The sequence below is a fragment of the Pelophylax lessonae genome (genome assembly GCF_965119305.1).
Source record: "Pelophylax lessonae genome assembly, chromosome: 5".
Classification (NCBI taxonomy): domain Eukaryota; kingdom Metazoa; phylum Chordata; class Amphibia; order Anura; family Ranidae; genus Pelophylax; species Pelophylax lessonae.
Genome location: NC_138772.1, coordinates 515,983,599 through 516,004,579, shown reverse-complemented (window position 1 = coordinate 516,004,579; position 20,981 = coordinate 515,983,599). Strand labels below are relative to the sequence as shown.

The window sequence follows — 20,981 nt, the reverse complement described above, 5'->3', positions numbered from 1 at the left end:
CGATTGTGGGTGAGGACCCTTTGCATGGGCTTTTAAGAGTTATCCAAGTTGATGTCCATGTTCCTGCCACAGGATTTATCCTTATTTGATTGATCGCTTACTGACTTCCCTGTACAAGAGGGTCATTGGCACTTGGTGCGGATATTTCCTCAGTATCACATTGGCTATCCCTGGATTCCTTTCTCACCTATCACAGAGTTTTATATGGGACTTTTTGTTTCTATCATTTGTGGTTTAAGGTGCACAAATAAGTTTATTTCACTGTGTGCTTGCTGGACTTTTATGGATAATATTTATATGCTTATTAATGTCTCTCATCATGGGAATGCCGTTTATTAATTTTGTTTAGTCACAGAGTTTGATTTATGCGCTGCACTTGTTTATTTACCTATATATGGAAGGTTAACACTTTTAATGCCATGACCACCAATAAGGAGGGGGAGCGGGTTTAATTTTTTTACTGCCTTGGCCACCAATACAGAGGGGATGGGGGTTAACACTTTTACTGCCATGACCACCAATACAGGGAGTGGGTGGTTATCTGTAACTTGTACCTATAGGTAAGCCTATCATAAGGCTTACCTATAGGTACTGTAAATATCTCCTAAACATGCACCGTTTAGGAGATATTTACCTTACATGCAGCCAGTGACGTCACTGGCGCATGCGCTCTGAAGGAACGGCCGCTGGGCCGTGACCGTCGGCTCCCGCGCGCGTGGCCGGATGCCGCGATCCCGGAAGACGGGCGACTGGACATGTCGCCCGTCATACAGGTAAGCGGACGGCACGGCGGGGGCTCGTTCTAGGTAAGTATTTCATAATGAGCTAGTATGCGATGCATACTAGCTCATTATGTGTTTGTCTTGCAGGTTGCAAAAATAAAAAAAAAACATTTTTTTGGGGTTTACAACCTCTTTAACTTTCATTGCCATGGACCACCAATGTGTGTTAATGATATACCAACATTGAAGGTTATTATTGTTAGGGATGCACCGATCCAATATTAGGATCGGATATCGGCCTCAATACTGCCAAAATAGCTGGATCTGGAATCGGTAAAATTAACAGATCCACGGGCCGATCCAGTTTATTCGCAGCAGAACCTATGTTGTATGTTGCATTTTAAATTCCTGTTTGCAGGATTTTGCACTTTATATTTATACAGGTTTACTGTTTGATTACTATTGTATGTTCAAGCAATAAACATTTTTTTTTTCTTGTGGCTACATTTTATTCTTTTTAATTTTGAGTTTAACTTTGATTACATAATATTTTAGATTTTGAATGCACAATTGTTATAACAAAACAACAGTACCGGATCGGAATCGACAGATATGCAAAGCCAGGCATCGGTATTGGGACTCGAAAAGTCGGATCGGTGCACCCTTAATTATTGTGTCCCCTGACATCAACGCTGGGGTTATTATTACCGTGGCTGACACGAATACTGGGGAGTTAATTATTGCTGTAAGGGGAAACATACTAGGGGCTAATATGGCCATAGCTCACACCAATGTTGGGGGTTATGGTACTCTAGCTTCTTCAGTGTGCAGTGTAATACAATTCGCAAAATGCAGCAGCACCAATATTTTTGGGTGCTAGGGTGTGAAACGTGCTGCTATTCTGCGGCCCTCTATAAATGTCATAGGCCACACTTGAGGCCCTCTGATTTTCCAGTTGACCACCACTGATGCAGTCCAAAAACCACATTTAGAAGAAACTTCATAAAACCTTTCAGGAACCTGTAATGGCCCCAATCAAGAGTCATCGTAGGGATGTTTGTATTGTTCTTTCATACATTGTTCTCTATACAATCATACATTATATTATTTAAAAGTATGAATGTTCAGACCACAAAAGTTCTAATCCTGGATGAAACCTTTGCTATCACATGCACTTAACTAACAGTCTTCCCGACTGAGGATGTTGAAGGAAATTTATGGTCACAGCATATACTTCTTTTTTACCATCAGCAATGGAATACCAATCCAAACAATCGTTATTTTTGACAATCCAATACACACACCGATCAGCCAGACCATTAGATCACCCACCTAATATTGAGTAGGTACCCCTTGTGCTACCCAAACCACTTCGAACCGTTGAGGCATGGACTCCACTAGTAAAAGCATCACACAGGCCTCCTGGTGGCATTGCTTCCACAGGTAAGGGATGCACACGCACCCAGCCATCCACATAATGTAAAGAAAAAACTTTATTCATCAGACCAGGCCATCATTTTGCTAAGTGGTCCAGTTCTGATGCTCACATGCCCATTGTAGACGCAGTTGGCTGTGGACAGGGGTCAGCGGCAAAACAGCCCCATATACAACAAACTGCGATGTACTGTGTTCTGACACTTTTCTATCAGTACCAGCATTAACTTTTTCAGTAATTTGAGCTACAGTAGCTCTTCTATTGGATCAGATTACACCGGCCAGCCTTCACTCCTCATGAGCACCAATGGGCCTTGGCCGCCCCTGACCGGTTTGCTGATTTTTCATACTAGGTAGACCCCTGACCTCTGCAGACCAGGAACATCTCTGACCCAGTCGTCAAACAAACACAATTTGTCCCTCTACAGAGAAGTCCTTACGGTTGCCCATTTTTTTCTGCTTTCAACACATCAACTTCAGGGACAAGATGTTGCCTTTCTGCCTAATATATCCCATCCACTGAGAAATACCACCACTTTAATGCATTCTCTGCATTAAGGTAGCAAACTTCCTACTAGTTGTATTACTCCTCTCACTGACCTTTATACTTACTTCACATGATCCAGCACTGAGCTGCTTGCAGTGGCACTGGTCTCGCTCTCTCCTCACAGGCTCATAGACAGCAGCAGGAGCCAATGCTGCTGTCAATCAAATCCTGAGAGCATAGAGCAGGGGACAGGGCCAAGCCACACTTTATCCTGTCAATAGATGGACATATCCCAGCTCGGGAGCGGGCCCGCAGGTGTGCCCCCATAACCAGTGGCTTTCAGAGAAGAGTAGGAGCCAAGAGTGCCAATGTGGGACCCCAGGAGAGGAGGTTCTGGGCTGTGTGATACCATTACATAAGGCAGGCAAGTATATTATTATTTCATTTTTAAGTACCACTTTAAAGCATTGTATATTTTATTATTACAGGCTTCTATAAAGACCCTTATTATTAACAATGATTTTTTTTGTACCGCTTAAAATTAAAAAAGTCCTGCTGGTGATTGAAAAATAAAACCGGTTCCTTAAATAGTCACATGTAGCAGTGTCAGTCCTCCAGCATGTTGTAAGAGGCTCCTGTGCACCGGAGAGCTGGATGAAGCCGAGAAGCAGAACACGGACAATGGACAGAATGAATTATGCAGAGTGGAAACTTGTTATCAATAGCTGGTCTCACTGCATTGTCCTTCTGAATGAGCAGACAACACATCATACGGGGGTGCTGAAGTGCTCTGTAAACTCTTCCAGTGTATACACTTTGCCATACCCCACGGCAGGATCCATACTGATGAAATCATCCAGGTTCATTGAGGATTCTGAAACCAACAAAGCAACAAATCAAACTTAGTGCTCTGGCTGATAAACATTGCTGTGTATTGCCAATGTAAACATTCATGAACATATTTAAAGCCATTGTGCCTGCACTGCAAAAGGTTCATACCATATTTTGTCGAGGAGAAAACGTTTTACTTACCCGATCCTCCGCTCCTCCATGGACCCTGCTCTGGTCTTGATGATGTCAGGTCCCTGGACCGTTAGAATGCAGGGGTGCACAAGTTGTGAGAACCGATCTACCTACAGGGAGGAGTGGAGGATTGGGTAGGTATATTTCCTTTGTTCCCCTAGAAACATTTGCTTGATCTTCGAATTGTTAGTGAGGTTAAATCGATGTTCATTCCTGCATACAGTGATGAAAAATTAGGAGCAGGATGGAACATTCTTCTCTCCTAAACAGTGAATGTGATTTTTTGTTTGAGAACGTGCTTTCATTTCATTGAGTGTTATAAGCAAATTAAATGTATGGATTAGACACTGTACCCAGCCGATTTGAGGGGCTGGATACCATTTTGCTCATTGGAATCAGTGATGGATGGTGCCAGCACCTGGTTAGGGTGTTAGTGGAGGGGGGGATGGGAGACTGACCAGAGAGGTGTTCATACACATTTATTGGCTGGATACCATATAAACGCTGTGATTGGTCATCACAGTGATTACATGGTACAGTTTACAGTGCTGACCCATCCCCAATGGAAGAAGAGAGAAAGTGTAATTATGAATGGGGACAGAATGAAAAGATCGGCAGCTGCAGATTAATTCTATATCAGTGACACAGTAATCACCTGGTAATGGAGTATTACAGGCTGGTACTCAAATGGTTAAAAGCGCCCCCACCCCCCCCCCCCCTTTTCTTTTTTTTTTTACCCCTGCATACCTTGTGGTGGGCACTGAATGTTTCAGATACTCACCTGTCCAGCAATCCAGCGGTGTCTTGCAGAATCCCGACAGAATACTGCCCCTGCGTTACCATCTTTTGCATGACGTCATCCAGAGGCCCGCCCCTTCTTCCAGGTTTAGCCGATGGGCCTTGGGAGGATGCGCTACTAAGCCCACCCCTCTCCTCCTCTCTCTATGAAGCACTATGCCGTGATGCTAAGGGGCACTGTGACAGGGGAGGGCCGTGATGCTAAGGGGCACTGTGACAGGGGGGGCTGTGATGCTTAGGGGCACTGTGACAGGGGGGGGCCGTGATGCTAAGGGGCACTGTGACAAGGGGGGGGCCGTGATGCTAAGGGGCACTGTGACAGGGGGGGCCGTGATGCTAAGGGGCACTGTGACAGGGGGGGGCCGTGATGCTTAGGGGCACTGTGACAGGGGGGGCTGTGATGCTAAGGGGCACTGTGATGGGGGGGCCGTGATGCTAAGGGGCACTGTGATGGGGGGGCCGTGATATAAGGGGGACTGCAGTGTAAAGGGACACTGCATTCATTACACGGTGTCCCTTTACAGTGCAGTCCCCGTTACATCACAGTACCCCCTTTGCTGTGAAGTCCCCATTACATCACAGTGCCCCTTGAAAGTACAGCCCCAGTTGCATTCATGTAAAGGGGACTGAACTGTAAAGAGGCACTGTAATATAAAGAGGGGCTGTGACGTGAAAGAGAATGGAGGACACTGTGGGACTGCTTTAAAAGGAGGAACTGGGATGTAAAGGGGGACTGTGGACACTGTAGAGGTGGGTTGTGGTGTGAAAGGGGGCTAAAAGGACAGACTCCGTGAATGTCCAGTTGTCCACCCAAGCCTAGCACATCTGTCAAAGCTTCATCCAATGATCAGCATGAGCCAGAGAGATTCTGGAATGCTGCATGTGAAATCAGAACAAGGTTTGAGGTTTTCACACTTGCTGTGGATTTTTGGCAAGACTCCCGTTATTCTCCGGACAACAAAGGAGCTGAATTTTACTCAACTCTCTTATTTGTAAAGGGATTAACAAAAAGAACAATAAAGGAAGAAGATCTCTGGTCACATTGGAACCAGTATATGGTCTGAAATGTCATACTGCCCACCTTCTTAGACAAGGACTTATCAGCACTCACAGTTTAATGCAGTAATATTAAAAGGTTAGTTCACCTTCACCCAAAAAAAACTGCGTATGCAGACAAGGGGAGATAAAAACAAACTGTGCAGCTATGACCAAAGTTAAATAATGCTCTTGCTATTGGTGTAGGCCGTTTACATACCTCCCGAATCCTGGCTACAAAATTCCTAGAGATGGTATCATCCCGTTCTACCTAGTTGCTAGTAGGGATGCACCGATATAACGGCCACCGAAAATTATCGGCTGAAAATAGGGTTATGGACGTTTTGCCAATAGAAAAAAAAATGCAGATAATGGCAATCGAAAAACAAGCAATTTTGCCATGATTTCAATGGGGAGGTGCGTTTTTGTAACTGACCAAAATATGGGGTAATAGAATCGCAACGACTATGTGAAGATATACATAGAATTTAATCACTTCCTGCCCACACTATGGCCAATGACAGCTGACCACGAAAATAAACAGAAGCCGATTATCGGCTTTTTCTCTACTCCCGATCAGTGTAAGGAGAATTAGAAGAAAGCCGGTAACCGGTTTCTGTTACAGGGACATCGGTCCTGATCTGTGCCCTCCAGTGCTGCCAATCAGTGCCACCTACCAGTGCCTCCTCATCAGTGCAGCCTCATTAGCGCACATCAGTGAATGAGCAAAATTTATCCATTTGCTAAATTTTACAACAGAACTATGAAAAATGTTTGTTTTTGTCAAAAGTTTCGGTCTTTTGTTTCTTTTTTTGAAATTATGTTTTTATTGAATAAACTGAAAGATTAAAAAACATACAAACAAGGGGGAGCTACCCCCATAAAAAAAAAAAAAACAGAAGGTTAACAGTCAAGTACAGTACAGGCATACCCCGTTTTAAGTACAGTCACTTTACGTACACAGCCTGGTCAGCTTGGCATGGCACTACTACCGGTTTTTAACATTGGTGTCTATGGGAAATCTTGGTCAGCTTGACATGGCACTGCTCCCAAACCATAAGTGACAGGGATACCAAACTTAGGGAGCACTGAGAGGGGATCCAGGACTACAACATATCCTATTTGTGGCCGGCCAGCTTGCCTAGGTAATCTACCATATCATAGTCCTGGATCCCCTTAACATGCTCCCCAAGCTTGGTGTCCTTGTCACTTATGGTTTGGGAGCAGTGCCATGTCAAGCTGACCAAGATTTCCCATAGAGCTAGTGTATTTACATGCATTGAGAAGTGAAAAAAGGTATTGCTTCACTTAAGTACATTTTCGTTTTACATACATGCTCTGGTCCCATTGTGTACTTAAAAGTGGGGTATGCCTGTATATCAAGTGTAACAATGCACTTCAACCAAATATTGGGGAAAGCAGGAGAATAAAGGGGAGATGAAGGAGGCAGTAGGAATATAAGAAGCCCAAAACTGGAAGAATCCCAAGCAATCATGTTAAGGTATAAAGCATAAAGGTCCCAATCAGCCCAAATAACGTTGAACGGAGTGATATCATCATGAACCGTGGCTGTCAAGAATTCCATCCTCCGCATCGCCATCATCAAGCGCTGGAAAAGAGATTTGTCAGGGGGCATCTGCTGAAGCCAAGAGCGGAATAGCCCTCCTGGCCGCCAAAAGGAGGTAAGAAATCAATCAATTGGTAGATTTGGAGACACCAGAGAACGGAAGTCCCAACAAGTAGTGTATAGGATCAAGCGGGAGATGCAAGTCAGTAACAGATTGCATCTTTGACATAACCATTCCCCAGAAAGGCTGTATCTAAGAGCATTGCCAAAAAATGTGATACAGCATACCCAGTTCCGCTCCACACCACCAACACTTGGCGGAGCAGGACGGATCAATTCTGTGCAAGCGGGCCGGAGTTCTATACCAAAATAACGGAATTTTTAGAGTAGTCTCTCTCCAAGTCCCGGGTCACACTTGTGCGATGCGGGAAGGCTGCGAATTCGCAGCCTGTTCCCGCATCGCAAACGCACCTCTGGCAGTTCACACTGCCATATGCGATATGCAGGGGGTGTCAATGAAATGTTAACGACACCCCCAGTTTGATCGTATATCGCAGTGCGATCTGACAGTTCGCACAGGATCGGATCGCACAAGTGTGAACCACTGTGCGATCCGATCCTGATGCGGCTGGAAAAAAGGGTCCTGTGCATCTTTTGTGCGGGTGCAGTGCGAATTTCAGCCATACAAAGTGTATGGCTGAATTCGCACCGCACATCCGATCGCATGTAATGAAGGAGCAGTGCGCTCCGATATTACATGCGATCGCCGCACTCGCAAGAGTGTGAACCGGCCCTAAAGGCAGAAGTCCAAATCTTATCCCACATCTGCAGGGTTATGGGTCTCTGCAGCAGCTCTGACCATTTGCGCATGTAAAGGTGAGAATCCTCAGCCAATGGAAGAGCACCATGGGGAATGTTATAAATAGAGGAGACCAATTGTCTCTGATGAGGGCCGTGGGCACTTAAATACTCAAAAGCGGTAGGTTTCTCTAAGGTCAGTGAAATCGACATAGATTGGAAAAAATGGCAGATTTGCAAGTAAAAATAAAAGGTGTGTTTGGGGATAGCAAACTTTTCCTGTAAGGTCTCAAATGAGTAAAGATTGCGGGAAAATCAGGTGAACCAGATTACGAAGCTGGAAAAGGGGTGCCTGAGACCAGGACCACACACGGCCAACTTGCAAGCCATCAGGCAGTAAAGGATTAAACAAGACATTAGCCATTGGGGGGCATGGTGAGGAGAGAGAGAACTTACCAAAGCATCTGCGCCAAACATCCAAGGTAGAACGCATAGAAGCAAGGCACATACATTTTAAAACCTGGTCAGTGTGTAGCAACGGAGACCAGAGCAATGAGCAAGGATGAACCGGGAAAAATCGCACCCCTCTCTATTTCCGACCATCAATTTTTTTTTTTTTTAAAGAAACAATGTTTAACCACTTTACCACCGGAGGATTTTGCTGTCTTAAGTCCAGGCCACTTTTTGCGATTCGGCGCTGTGTGACTTTAACTGACAATTGCGCGGTCGTGCAACGCCATACCCAAACGAAATTTAAGTCCTTTTTTTCCCCACAAACAGAGCTTTCTTTTGGGGTGGTATTTGATCACCTGTGCTATTTTTACTTTTTGCGCTATAAACAAAAAAAAGAGCGTTTATTTTGAAAAAATAACAATATTTTAAAAATGTTTTTATATGAAATTCCCCCCCCCCCCCCCAAAAAAAATCAAAATTTTTTTATATTTTTGGCCAATTTGTTTTCTGCTACCTATGTTTGGTAAAAACAAAAAAAAAAAATCACAATAAGCGTATTTTGATTGGTTTGGCAAAAGTAATTGCGTTTACTAACTAAGGGAAAGATTTGTCATTTTTGGCGTTTTTTTTAACGAGTAATGGCGGCGATCTGCGATTTTTTTTTGCGGGGCTGCGACATTGCGGCAGACAGATCGGACCCTTGACTGACATTTTCGACACTTTTGGGGGTACCAGTGACATTACTACAGTAATCAGTGCTATAAATATGCACTGTTACTGTAAAAATGACACTGGCAGGGAAGGGGTTAATTTTATTGGAGAGGGAGGGGTTAATGTATGCCTGGTGCTTACTGACGTGTGTGGGGGGAGGTGACTGAGTGACACAGGGACAGATCGCATGTTCAGCTATGCTGAACCCTGCAATCTGTCACTGTTTGTCACTTAGGAGATCCGCCCGCTCTGTTTACACAAGCGGGCGGATCTCCAAACTAGATTCCCCGACGATCGGGGCAGAGCAGCGGCGATCGCCACTGCTCCTCCCCTGGCCCGATTCCCGCTGTGACTGAAGACAGCGGGAGCGTGCCTCCGGCTGCGCGCAAGCGCCGCCTACAAGGGGAGGAGTCCAGCGACGTAGACCTACGGAATCGAGCCACTTTGCCGCAGTACCAGCTCAGTGACTGGTCGGCAAGTGGATAAAGAACCCAGTGGTGATTAAATACCACCAAAAGAAAGTTCTATTTGTGTGAAAAAAAAAAAAAAAACTTTAATTTTTTTGTGAAATGGATTTTATTTACTGCAAACAATTTAAGCATATGAGCCACGTGACCCGGTTATCACATGCGTTAAACGTTAGTGAATTGACCTCATAGTCTCTTAAAAGTTGAACTCCTAGCAAACAACTAAATAGAACAATGCAATACATATATGTTGATTTTACTTGCCCAACCAGTCCTCAGACTTACACAGCTCTGTCTGGCAATAAGACAACTTTGCTTTTTTTTTTTCTCTTACTGCAGTGAAGTTATACAACTATTAATCCTCGCTCTTTTACGATCACACTTGTTGCTTGCTAGGACACGAGGATTGCAGCACAACTGATGTTGGCCTGAGTAACTATATACCAAACATGACATGCTTTAAAATTGCATAAGAACGTGGAACGTTGCCAAACTACTATACCACACAGCTCATGCTCCATTAGCTTCTTCACAGGCCACAGAAGCCAGGGAAATTGATAGCAGATCCCAGAAGTGACATTATACAGATTGCTTTCGGAATCTCACTAGGTAGGGGACATTAGTGAATAAATCTTTGCTGGTCTCTCTCCCCCCTCCCCCAGGTGGGACATTGGAGCCTGAGATGCATAGAAGGGGATAGGAGGTTGCCTGCACTCAGTTTTGGTGCCCTTTCAGAAAGCACACCAAACGCACAGGATATAATAGAAGTCTATGGCTCTGTGCAGCTAACCCACAGGAAAGCTGCAGGTGCACTGCACACCTGTGGATCAGTGTGAAAGCAGCCCAATAATCATTGCAAAACTAAGCCCATTGCTCATATATGTGAATTGCAAAAATATAGTAAATATGCCCATTGCTACTGTGATATTTATAACTTGACCTTTTATCCTGCACTCTCAGCCGGCATCGCTGGATGTAGGAAATGTTCCTGTCCCAGGCGGAGTGCATTTGCTATCACTCCTTCTGGGACAGGGTACACGCTACGGAGCATGTGCGAAGGAACGTCGGCAGTCTTTGATGCTGGATTACCAGGTGATCTGCTGTGCTACCTTCTGGACGTTTGTAAGTGCTTAGACCTAATAAAAATGGATTTTTGTAAAATCTTACCGTAAAATCCTTTTCTCTTAGCTCATTGACAGACGTAGTCCTCGGTGATACAGCACCTTCGGCAACATAAACCCGAAGGTGCTGTATCACCGAGGACTACGTCTGTCAATGAGCGATAGAGAAATTCCTTTTTATAGGTGGTTTTACACTATGTGGAGTGAATCTTATATGTTCATCAGTCCTGCTGAAATAATTCACAGTGGTGCAGTGGTTTCCCTTCAAGTTGGATGTTTATGGTGACAACTGACAGCTAAATTCCTGATGTCTTTGTGGATGAGCAGACCATGGAGAGAGCACCCTTTCCCTGGGAGAATCTCACTATGTGCATGTGACCACGGGTATATGGAGGGGTTGCAGTATTTGGTAAGCCTTGTGTGTAGACCAATGACACCTGGGACACTTTATAAGTGTATGATGGTGACAGCCTGAGGAGCTCATCCTATTCTCTCATCGCAGCTTGCGGGACTCTTTATTCTGCCCTAGCCACTTCAGCTCCGGAAAGTTTACCCCCCTTCATGACCAAGCCATTTTTGCGACACGGCACTGCATTACTTTAACTGACAATTGCTGTACCTAAATAAAATTGATGTCCCCACACATGACTTTTTCCCCACAAATAGATGTTTCTTTTAGTGGTACTTGATCACCTCTTTTTTTTTTTTTTTTGCAACAAGGGGGAGGTGCTCCCATAAAAAAAAAAAACAGAAGGTTAACAGTCAGTACAGTATATCAAGTGTAACAATGCACTTCAACCAAATATTGGGGAAAGCAGGAGAATAAAGGGGAGATGAAGGAGGCAGTAGGAATATACGAAGCCCAAAACTGGAAGAATCCCAAGCAATCATGTTATGTTAAGAGCATAAAGGTCCCAATCAGCCCAAATAACGTTGAACGGAGTGATATCATCATGAACCGTGGCTGTCAAGAATTCCATCCTCCGCATCGCCATCATCAAGCGCTGGAAAAGAGATTTGTCAGGGGGTGTATATTATAAAAAAAAAAAAAAAATATTATATATATATATATATATATATATATATATATATATATATATATATATATATATATATATATATATATATATATATATATATATATATATATACACACACACATACACACACACACATTATATATATACATACACACACACACACACACACACACACACACACATACATACATACATATATATATATATATATATATATATATATATATATATATATACACACATACACACATATACACATATACACATATATATATTTTTTTTTTTTTTAATGCTACAAAAAAAAAAAAAAAAAAATCATCAATTTGGGTCAATATGTATTCTGCAAAAAAAAAAAAAAAAAAAAAAAAAAACCTAATAGGCGCATATTGATTGGTTTGCGCAAAAGTTATAAACGTCTACAAATTATGGGATACTTTTATTTATTTTTTTTTTTATCTAGTAATGGCGGCGATCAGTGACTTCTAGTCGGACTGGGACATTGCGGGCGGACAAATTGGACACTTTTTGGGAACCAGTGCTAAAAAATATACATTGTCAGTGTACTAATGACACTGGCAAGGAAGAGGGTGAACATCAGGGGCAATCAAAGGGTTAAATGTGTCCCTAGGGAGTGCTTTCTAAACTGCGGGGGGGGGGGGAAGTGCTTGTATTGTGGGAAGACAGATCTGTGTTCCTGCTTAGCAGACACTCAGGATCTCTGTCTTCCCTTGTCACAGAATGGCGATCTGCCTTGTTTACATAGGCACAACGCCGCTCGGCCTGTCGGGAATGATCGGCGGGTCCTGGCGAACATCGGGCCCAATCACAGCAGGAGCCAGTCACTGGTGGCGCGCCGCAAACCTGAAAGAGGCGATAACATACAGGTACTCGATTTCGCCGGTAGAAGTTGCCGCCCCACAGTGTTTGTGTATATATATATATATATATATATATATATATATATATATATATATATATATATATACACACATACATATATATATATATATATATACACACACACACATACACACACATACATACATACATACATACACATACATGGCGCAGTCAGCTAGTGTATTTTCTGCTGTATAAGCCCCAATATTCATTCCTGGATTTAAGTACTTTGTTAAAAGGTTTTTTTTTTTACCACAATATCACAGTTTATGTAAAGCATTTTGATTACGCATATTGCTGTTAACAATAGACATTGGGGAGCGCTTATGGTCACACCCCCCTGAATGTGGCTGATCTTGGAAGCTAAAACAGGGCTGGGCCTGGTTAGTACTTGGATGGGAGACATTGGGGGGAAAGATGTTGGTGATTCATAGGATTATTTTTATCAATTTGGTTTTAAGTTTGTGAGCGCTGCACTAGTTATAATTCCTATATCATGTCTGTAGTCTGACATCATTGCAGCATTATATTTCTTACCCTTTGGTGATGTCAAGGGCCGCACTTTAGGCACCTCCTATATACAGCCAGTTTAACATCACTGTAGTGGAGGCTATAGATACAGACAACATTGTTTAACCACTTAAGCCCCGGAAGATTTTACCCCCATTCCGACCAGGGGTATTTTGCGATTCGGCACTGCGTGACTTTAACGGACAATTGCGCGGTCGTGCAACGCTGTACCTAAACGAATTTGGCGTCCTTTTTTTCCCACAAACAGAGCTTTCTTTTGGTGGTATTTGATCACGCGCTATAAACAAAAAAGAGCGCCAATTTTGCAAAAATAGCAATATTTTTCACATTTTTTTATATGAAATTCCCCCCAAAAAAAATGTAAAAATCTAATTTTTTTTAAATTTTCGGCCAATTTGTTTTATGCTACCTATGTTTGGTAAAAAAAAAAAAAAAAAAAAAAAAAAAAAAAAAAAAAATCGCAAAAAGCGTATTTTGATTGGTTTGCGCAAAAGTTATCGCGTTTACTAACAAAGGGAAAGATTTTTGTTGTTTTTTTTTTTTAACGCGTAATGGCGGCGATCTGCGATTTTTTTTGCGGTACTGCGACATTGCGGCGGACAGATCGGACCCTTGACTGACAAGGGTCCGATCGCTCCCTAGACCCTCACAAGCAAGCAACGTAGCCCTACGTTAGTTTGCCTGTGAGGGGCTGACCGCCGACGTAGATAGTCGTGCGGCGGTCGGCAAGTGGTTAAAGTGTTAGACCCTAAACCATGGGTGTCCAACCTTTTGGTCTCTCTGGGCCACATTGCGTGTAGAGAAATGTTCTCGGGCCGCATATAAAATATATACTATAGTTAAGGTATACAAGTAAAAAAAACGCCACCGCCCACTTCCCACGCTGCTGCTGGAAGCCACTGTGGCCGTGCCCCCGAGCAGACCTCCTTTCTCCCCAGCAAAAAAAAAAAAAAAAAATTGTCAGGGGGCCGCATTGCCTGCGGTTCCGGGTCACATGCGGCCCCCGGGCAGCAGGTTGGACATGCCTGCCCTAAACGGATTGGTTGAGGGGTGTCAAACAGCTGCCCTCCAGCTGTTACGGATCTACAAGTTCCATGAGGCATGACTTCCAAAGGCAGAGGCATGATGGGACTTGTAGTTCTGCAATTAGCTGGAGGGCCATAATTTGACAGCTACGGATTGGTTAGTTCCCCAAGTAAGGAGATAAAAAGAATTCAGTACTCATGCTTATCAGCTATACAACAGACCTTTCGATGAGAACTGACCTGCAGTACCGATACAAGGGTAAGGAGGCGGAGGCTTCTTCCACCTATTATCTGCGTCTTTCATATGGGAGCGGTCAGAGGCAAACGTCCGGAGAAACTCATCTGCCCGTATTAACCTGAGCTTTCTAGGATAAAAAGGAAATTTTTTTAAACAACAGTGTCATAATAGAACATTTTTTAGACTTTACTCTGAATTTTGTGTGTTCTTTTTACAAAATTACTGTCATGTCAGGTTTATTTAAAGGAGTTATATGGTCACAGCATGCACTTTTATTTTATAACAAATAAACAATAGGTATTTCTGACAAACTAATATAAGTTACTTGAAAAGTCTCCTTTCATGGTGCTGTCTTTCCACAACTTCCTGGATCCCTGTATGCTTTGCAGCTTCTCCTCAATTTATAAGGACTACATATCCCATGGTACCTTGCTGCCTGCAAACTGTGATTCCTGTACTGGCTCCGCCTCCTGAAACTCCTCTCAGCACCGCTGTAGTTCAGAAAGCAGATGTTCTATCAGAATAGCGCTACCTTTTAGATTCTGTAACCGGACGTGACGTTTGGACAAGAACAACTTACTGCGCATGTGCCATGTGTTCCAACATGGCCGCTATGCGTTCCAATAGGTTTCCTAATGTGACAGAACACGAATCAGCGGCAGACATCTTCCTACACCCAGCCAAGTCTTGAAATTTAAATTTTAGCACTCACCTTATAGACTGAAATAGACTATTTCACCGTGACCGAGTGAAATAGTCTACTTCACTATATAATCAGTTTGTCGCTGAGCAGTGCGGGGTGTACCAAGAAGGCCGTCGCAACCTTTTTCCTGCAGATTACTTGCTATATTTACTAGAATACAATAATAATAGAAATGTAATACTGTCATTCAGTATACAAGGTGAGTTTACTGCTAAAATAAATGTAAAATCCAAGACTTGCGTGGGTGTAAGATGTCCGCCACTGCTTCGTGTTCTGCCACATTAGGAACGCATATCGATCATGTTGGAATGCATGGCGCATGCGCAGAAAGTTGTTCTCGTCCGAACGCCACTTCTGGTTGCAGAATCTGATAGGTTGAGGTATTCTGATAGAACACAGGCTCAGAAACGTGTGACACAGCAGTGCCTACTCACAGGGCATAGTGACTACGTGTCACAGAATCCAAGGAGGATCTTCACAAAGTAAGTTTACAAACTTCAAAATTGTTGAGAATAATTAGGACAGTCTAGAAATAATTAAAAGATTTTACATTCTGACGATAGATTTGTCCAGTAGATCTAAAACAGCACATAGTATGGCTAAGTATAAAAAAGGTTGCCCACCATGATTGGCCAATGGTAGTAATCACATGATGAGGAACCACACAGCGGGTCCCAGATCTCTTCTACAGCACAAGTCGTACTCTGTAATAGCCTGGCCCTGAGCCACAGAGCTTAGCTACAATGAACACTAATCCCATGCTTACCACATGTAATCTGTAGATTAACGTTCCTCAGCACAAGGCACAGTTCATCTACAGCTGTGGACAAAAAGAATGACACAAATATTAATTTTTCACAAAGCTTGCTGCTTCAGTTTTTATGCTGGCAATTGGCATATACCCCACAATGTAATGAAGAGGGATCAGATCATTTGCAATAATTGCATAGTCTCTCTTTGCCATGAAAATGAACTTAAAAAAAAAACAGATTTTACAACCATTTTATCTTAATGCATTCTATGCATTAAGATTAACAGCCTTCTGTGTGCATTGGCTCCCACTGCTGTCATTCAAACTAAGCCAGCCAATCAGGAGAGAAAGGGGGTGGTGCCAGGCCAGGGCTCCATGTCTGAATGTACACAGGGAGCTGTGACTCGGCTCAGGTGCCCCCATAGCAGACGGCTTGCTGTGGGGGCACTCAACAGGAGGGAGGGGCAAGGAGCAACTAAGAGGGATCTGAGAAGAGGAGGATCGGGCTGCTCTGTGCAAATCTACTTCACAGAGCAGGTAAGTATAACATGTTTGTTTGTTATTTTTAACTTAAATATTGAGACTTTAAAATTATTTTAATCCCAATTTAAAAACAACATTTCCACTGCATTTGTGAGGAAGGCTTCAGGGCGTCCAAGAAAGTCCAGCAAGCGCCAGAACCGTCTCCTACAGTGGATTCAGCTGCAGGATCGGGGCACCACCAGTGCAGTGCCGAGCTTGCTCAGGAATGGCAGCAGGCAGGTGTGAGCACATCTGCATGTACAGTGAGAAGACCTTTGGAGGATGGCCTGGTGTCAAGAAGGGCAGCAAAGAAGCCACTTCTCTCCAGGAAAAACATCAGGGACAGACTGATCTTCTGCAAAAGGTACAGGGATTGGACTACTGAGGACTGGGGTAAAGTCATTTTCTCTGATGAATCCCCTTTCCGATTGTTTGGAGCATCCGGGTAAAACCTCGTCCGGAGAAGAAAAGGTGAGCGCCACCATCAGACCTGTATCATGCCAACAGTAAAGCATCCTGAGAACAGTCATGTGTGGGGTTGCTTCTAAGCCAAGGGCCAATAAAGAACAGTACAAAAACATCCTCCGAGAGCAACTTCTCCCAACCATCCAAGAACAGCTTGGTGATGAACAATGCATTTTCCAGCATGGTGGAGCCCCTTGCCATAAGGCAAAAGTGACAACTAAGTGACTTGGGGAACAAAACATGGAAATTTTGGGTCCATGGCCAGGAAACTCCCCCAAACCTTAATCCCATTGAGAACATCCTCAAGAGGCTGGTGAACAAAACCCCCCCCCCACAAATTCTGACAAACGCGAAGCATTGATTATGCAAGAATGGGCCGCCATCATTCAGGATTTGGCCCAGAAGTTGACAGACAGCATGCCAGGGAGAATTGCAGACGTCTTGAAAAAGAAGGGTCAACCCTGCAAATATCTCTTTGCATAAACTTAATGTGATTGTCAATAAAAGCCTTTGACACTTCTGAAATGCTTGTAATTATACTTCAGTATACCATAGTGACATCCAGGGCCGGAGTGGGACTCATTTTCAGCCCTGGAGTTTCATGCCTTCATGACTGACTATATTAAAATAATGTAATTAAAACCTCAGAATATAAGTTTGCAATGGCTGCGGGCATGGAACAGGAGAATGCGGGGCTGCGGGCATGGTACAGGAGAATGCGGGGCTGCGGGCATGGTACAGGAGAATGCGGGGCTGCGGGCATGGTACAGGAGAATGCGGGGCTGCGGGCATGGTACAGGAGAATGCGGGGCTGCGGGCATGGTACAGGAGAATGCGGGGCTGCGGGCATGGTACAGGTGTACCATGCCCACAGCCCTGCATCTCTTGTAGTATGCCTGCAGCCCCGCATAATGGCAGGTAGTGTGGCTGTGGAGAAGTCTCACTTACCTGTTCCTGAGGCGCCATGGTCGGTGCGAAGGCCGTTCCACTGGGTTGCCTTAGAATTTAAAAATGGCGCCGCCCAGTGTCAAAACATCATTGCGCATGTCCCGCCGCTCGGGAAAGCTTGCATACGTTCGGCTTTTCCTGGGAATAGCCAAATGTGTACGGCCTTTCCCGAGCGGCGGCACATGCGCAGTGACATGTTGGCGCCAATTTTAAATCTATGGCAACCCAGTGGAACGGCCCTCGCACCGACCAGCCCACCGGGAGAAGTGCTCCTGATTAGCCAATCCGGACTTGTTGACATCTGACAAAAATGTCAAATAACACTGAAGCTGAAAAAAAATATTTGTGTCATTCTCAAAACTTTTGGCCATTCTATGTTTGAACGCCAGCACAGTGGTACAGGTTCCTCTCCTAGACTGAAATAGCTTGTTCCAATTTTCCCTGCACACTGTGAGCTTCTCACAATGTGCAAAAGAAGCTTCAGCAAATTAGATAGCGCCCACCTCATTTGCTGGCTGGAGGAGATCCAGCATCATCTAGGTTTTTCCTCCTCAGCCTGACTATCTCTGACCCTCTCCATTCATTCATTGGATTTCAGTTATTTCAATCAGTTTAGTATCAAAATGTGATCACTACCTAGGGTGGTCTGCATGTGGCTGCTAGTTTATTAGAACCAAACCCTACTCCACACTAACATCTGCCCATTAAAGCATCTTGATATTTACATAACTCCTCCCAAGAGTCAACCCACACTGCTTGCATCTGGGTTCTAAAGGGGGGGGGGGGGGGGGAGTACTGAAGCAGGATGCTGTGGCGTTCTCAGGAAGCTATATACAGCACCCTGCCAGCCCCTCCCACCAGCCATAAACTGCCTGCATTGCTTAGAGAAGCACAGAGATCCAGTGATGATTTCACTGGTTCTAAAATAAGGTATGGAAGGAAAATAAGTTATATTTATAAAACGGTCATTAGCATGAGAAGGTATGAATCAGGGGAAACATTTCTATAGTGTGCGTGTGAGACTATATCTATATATAAGTGATCGACTGATATCGATTTTTAAATGCCGAAACTGATATTTTTAGTCATCGGATATTGGTATCAGCGATACTTTCGGACATGTAAAAAAAAAAAAAAAAAATGTATTTTTTTATTTTTTACAAAAAGGTACTCCTTGTGGAGGGATCTGGGGGTCTAAAACTCCAAACCCCTCCTGGGCACTGAAAAGCATTCAAAACGCCAAGTTTGGCTGTTTTGAATGCTGTCAGTTTTTTTAATTCGGGGCCGAGTACCCGGCAGTGATGTCATGACATCACTTCCGGGTTTTTACATGGAGACCTGATCAGAGCCGAATGCGGCTTTGATCGGGTCTTCTCTTCAGCGGCAAAGGTAGGATGCCCGGGTCTCCCAGTGGGACGGGAGACCCGGGCGAGCCGCGGAAGGTGGCGGGAGGGGGGAGACGTCCCCTCCTGGCTCCTAGTAATGATAGCTGAGCGGCTTCTCAGCCACATCGGTTGTCATAACAAGACAGCCGACCGTCGGCTATGGACACCGGTACCGGGGTGATGCCTCTAGCTGCAGGCATCACTCCGGTACAGCACTTTCCAGAAATATTGGCAATATCGGTAACCTCAGGGGCCGATTCCAATATATCGGGGAAAGTGCATATCAGCCCCCGACATATCAGTGTTGCCAATAAATCGGTCGATCCCTTATATATATTACACACATATATATATATATATATATATACACATATATATATATATATATATATATATATATATATATATATATATATATATATATATATATATTTTTTTTTATTTTTTATTAGGAATAGACCCATTACCGGCAAAGCCAATATATATCGGGGGTCGATATGCACTTTCCCTGATATATCGGTATCGGCCCCCGAACTGGCCGATATTTTTGTGACGTCATTCTGCCTTCTTAGACCGCCTCACTCAGCCTTGGACAGCCTCGTCTGGAGTTGGGACTAGTCTCACGGGAGTGTATCACAGCCATACACCCACCCACAGGCCCTGTACCAGCCACCCACCCACCCACCACAGGGTGCCAGCCAGCCATTAAGCATTAAACAAAAATTAACATGTTCAGTACCAGATTTGTCTAAAAAAAAATGGTCTTTATTTTTCAAAACCTTAAATGTACAAAATATCGGCCCATACCGATACGTTGTGACCAAAATATCGGCATCGGCCCTGAAAAAAAAACATATCGGTCTATCCCCAATATATATATATATATATATATATATATATCTCCATATCACACACACACACACACACACACATACACATACACATACATACTTACCTACACACACACAAAATATGTTTAACAGGTAGAAATGATGGAACAGTTTAGATCTCTCAATATACTGCTCTTATGCTGGCTATACACTATACGAAAAAAACGTTCAAACTAATTTTTGAAAAATGAAGACGCGGCCGTGAGAGCAAATGATCGTGCCACCATGTAATGACCGCTAAATCGCTCAGTCGACATAAATGAATCAGTTTTTTGTTCGTTTTTTTTTTACATATTTAACTAGTGCAAACAGTTTGGACGAGAATCACATTAACCTTTCAATTTATCGTTCAGCAGAAAATTTCCAAATTTGTCCTTCGTTTTTTTCGGCTCAAAAATGTCACAAACGATTACTGATTCGTGCCCATTAACTGGCTGAAAAACGAAAGAACTATCCAAATGACCGAATTTCGGCTGATTTTTCGTAAAGTGTATGGCCAGCATTACACATACAGTAGTGCCTTGAGCCCCTGCAATGTAAAATTCCAGTAGATTTCCCCTACCTGGTTATCCCAGGTGCTGCGGACCCAGCCGCGAAAAGTTAAATCCATGAAATAGAAAAACCCTAATAAAATGCATTGTAGGCATGTTTTTTTTACTGTCACTGTACGTGTAAAAGCATTTTAAGGTCTTTAAACACACTTTTAAAACAATAGAAACTCATTTAAACACATAAAAGATACTGAGAAACAGAGCAAGAGCTATGGAAAACACAAAAATATTTCATTTTTAATGATTTATATAGTAAAATAACATTACAAAAAAAAAAAAACGCAATATACCGGGACCGCAAAAACTGAACCGCGATGGAGCGGGGGTTTACTGTAAACCCAAGCACTTTGTGTACACCAACGTTCGTGTCCTTTTTTTTTTTTTACCAAATATTTGTTCTTGATAAATTGCTGCTC

General features: G+C 43.5%; 1 protein-coding gene across 1 annotated transcript in view; it reads right to left on the bottom strand.

Annotated features, from left to right (window-relative positions):
- Positions 1-3,143: 3,143 nt before the first annotated feature.
- Positions 3,144-20,981, bottom strand: part of NTAQ1 (N-terminal glutamine amidase 1) — a 52,807-nt gene continuing 34,969 nt past the window's right edge. The window contains exons 5-6 of the mRNA XM_082259675.1: positions 14,353-14,477; positions 3,144-3,517 (exon numbers count right to left, since the gene is read on the bottom strand). Of these exons, the coding sequence (XP_082115801.1) occupies positions 3,411-3,517; positions 14,353-14,477 (232 nt within the window). The 3' untranslated portion in view covers positions 3,144-3,410. The remainder of the gene's footprint in view (positions 3,518-14,352; positions 14,478-20,981) is intronic.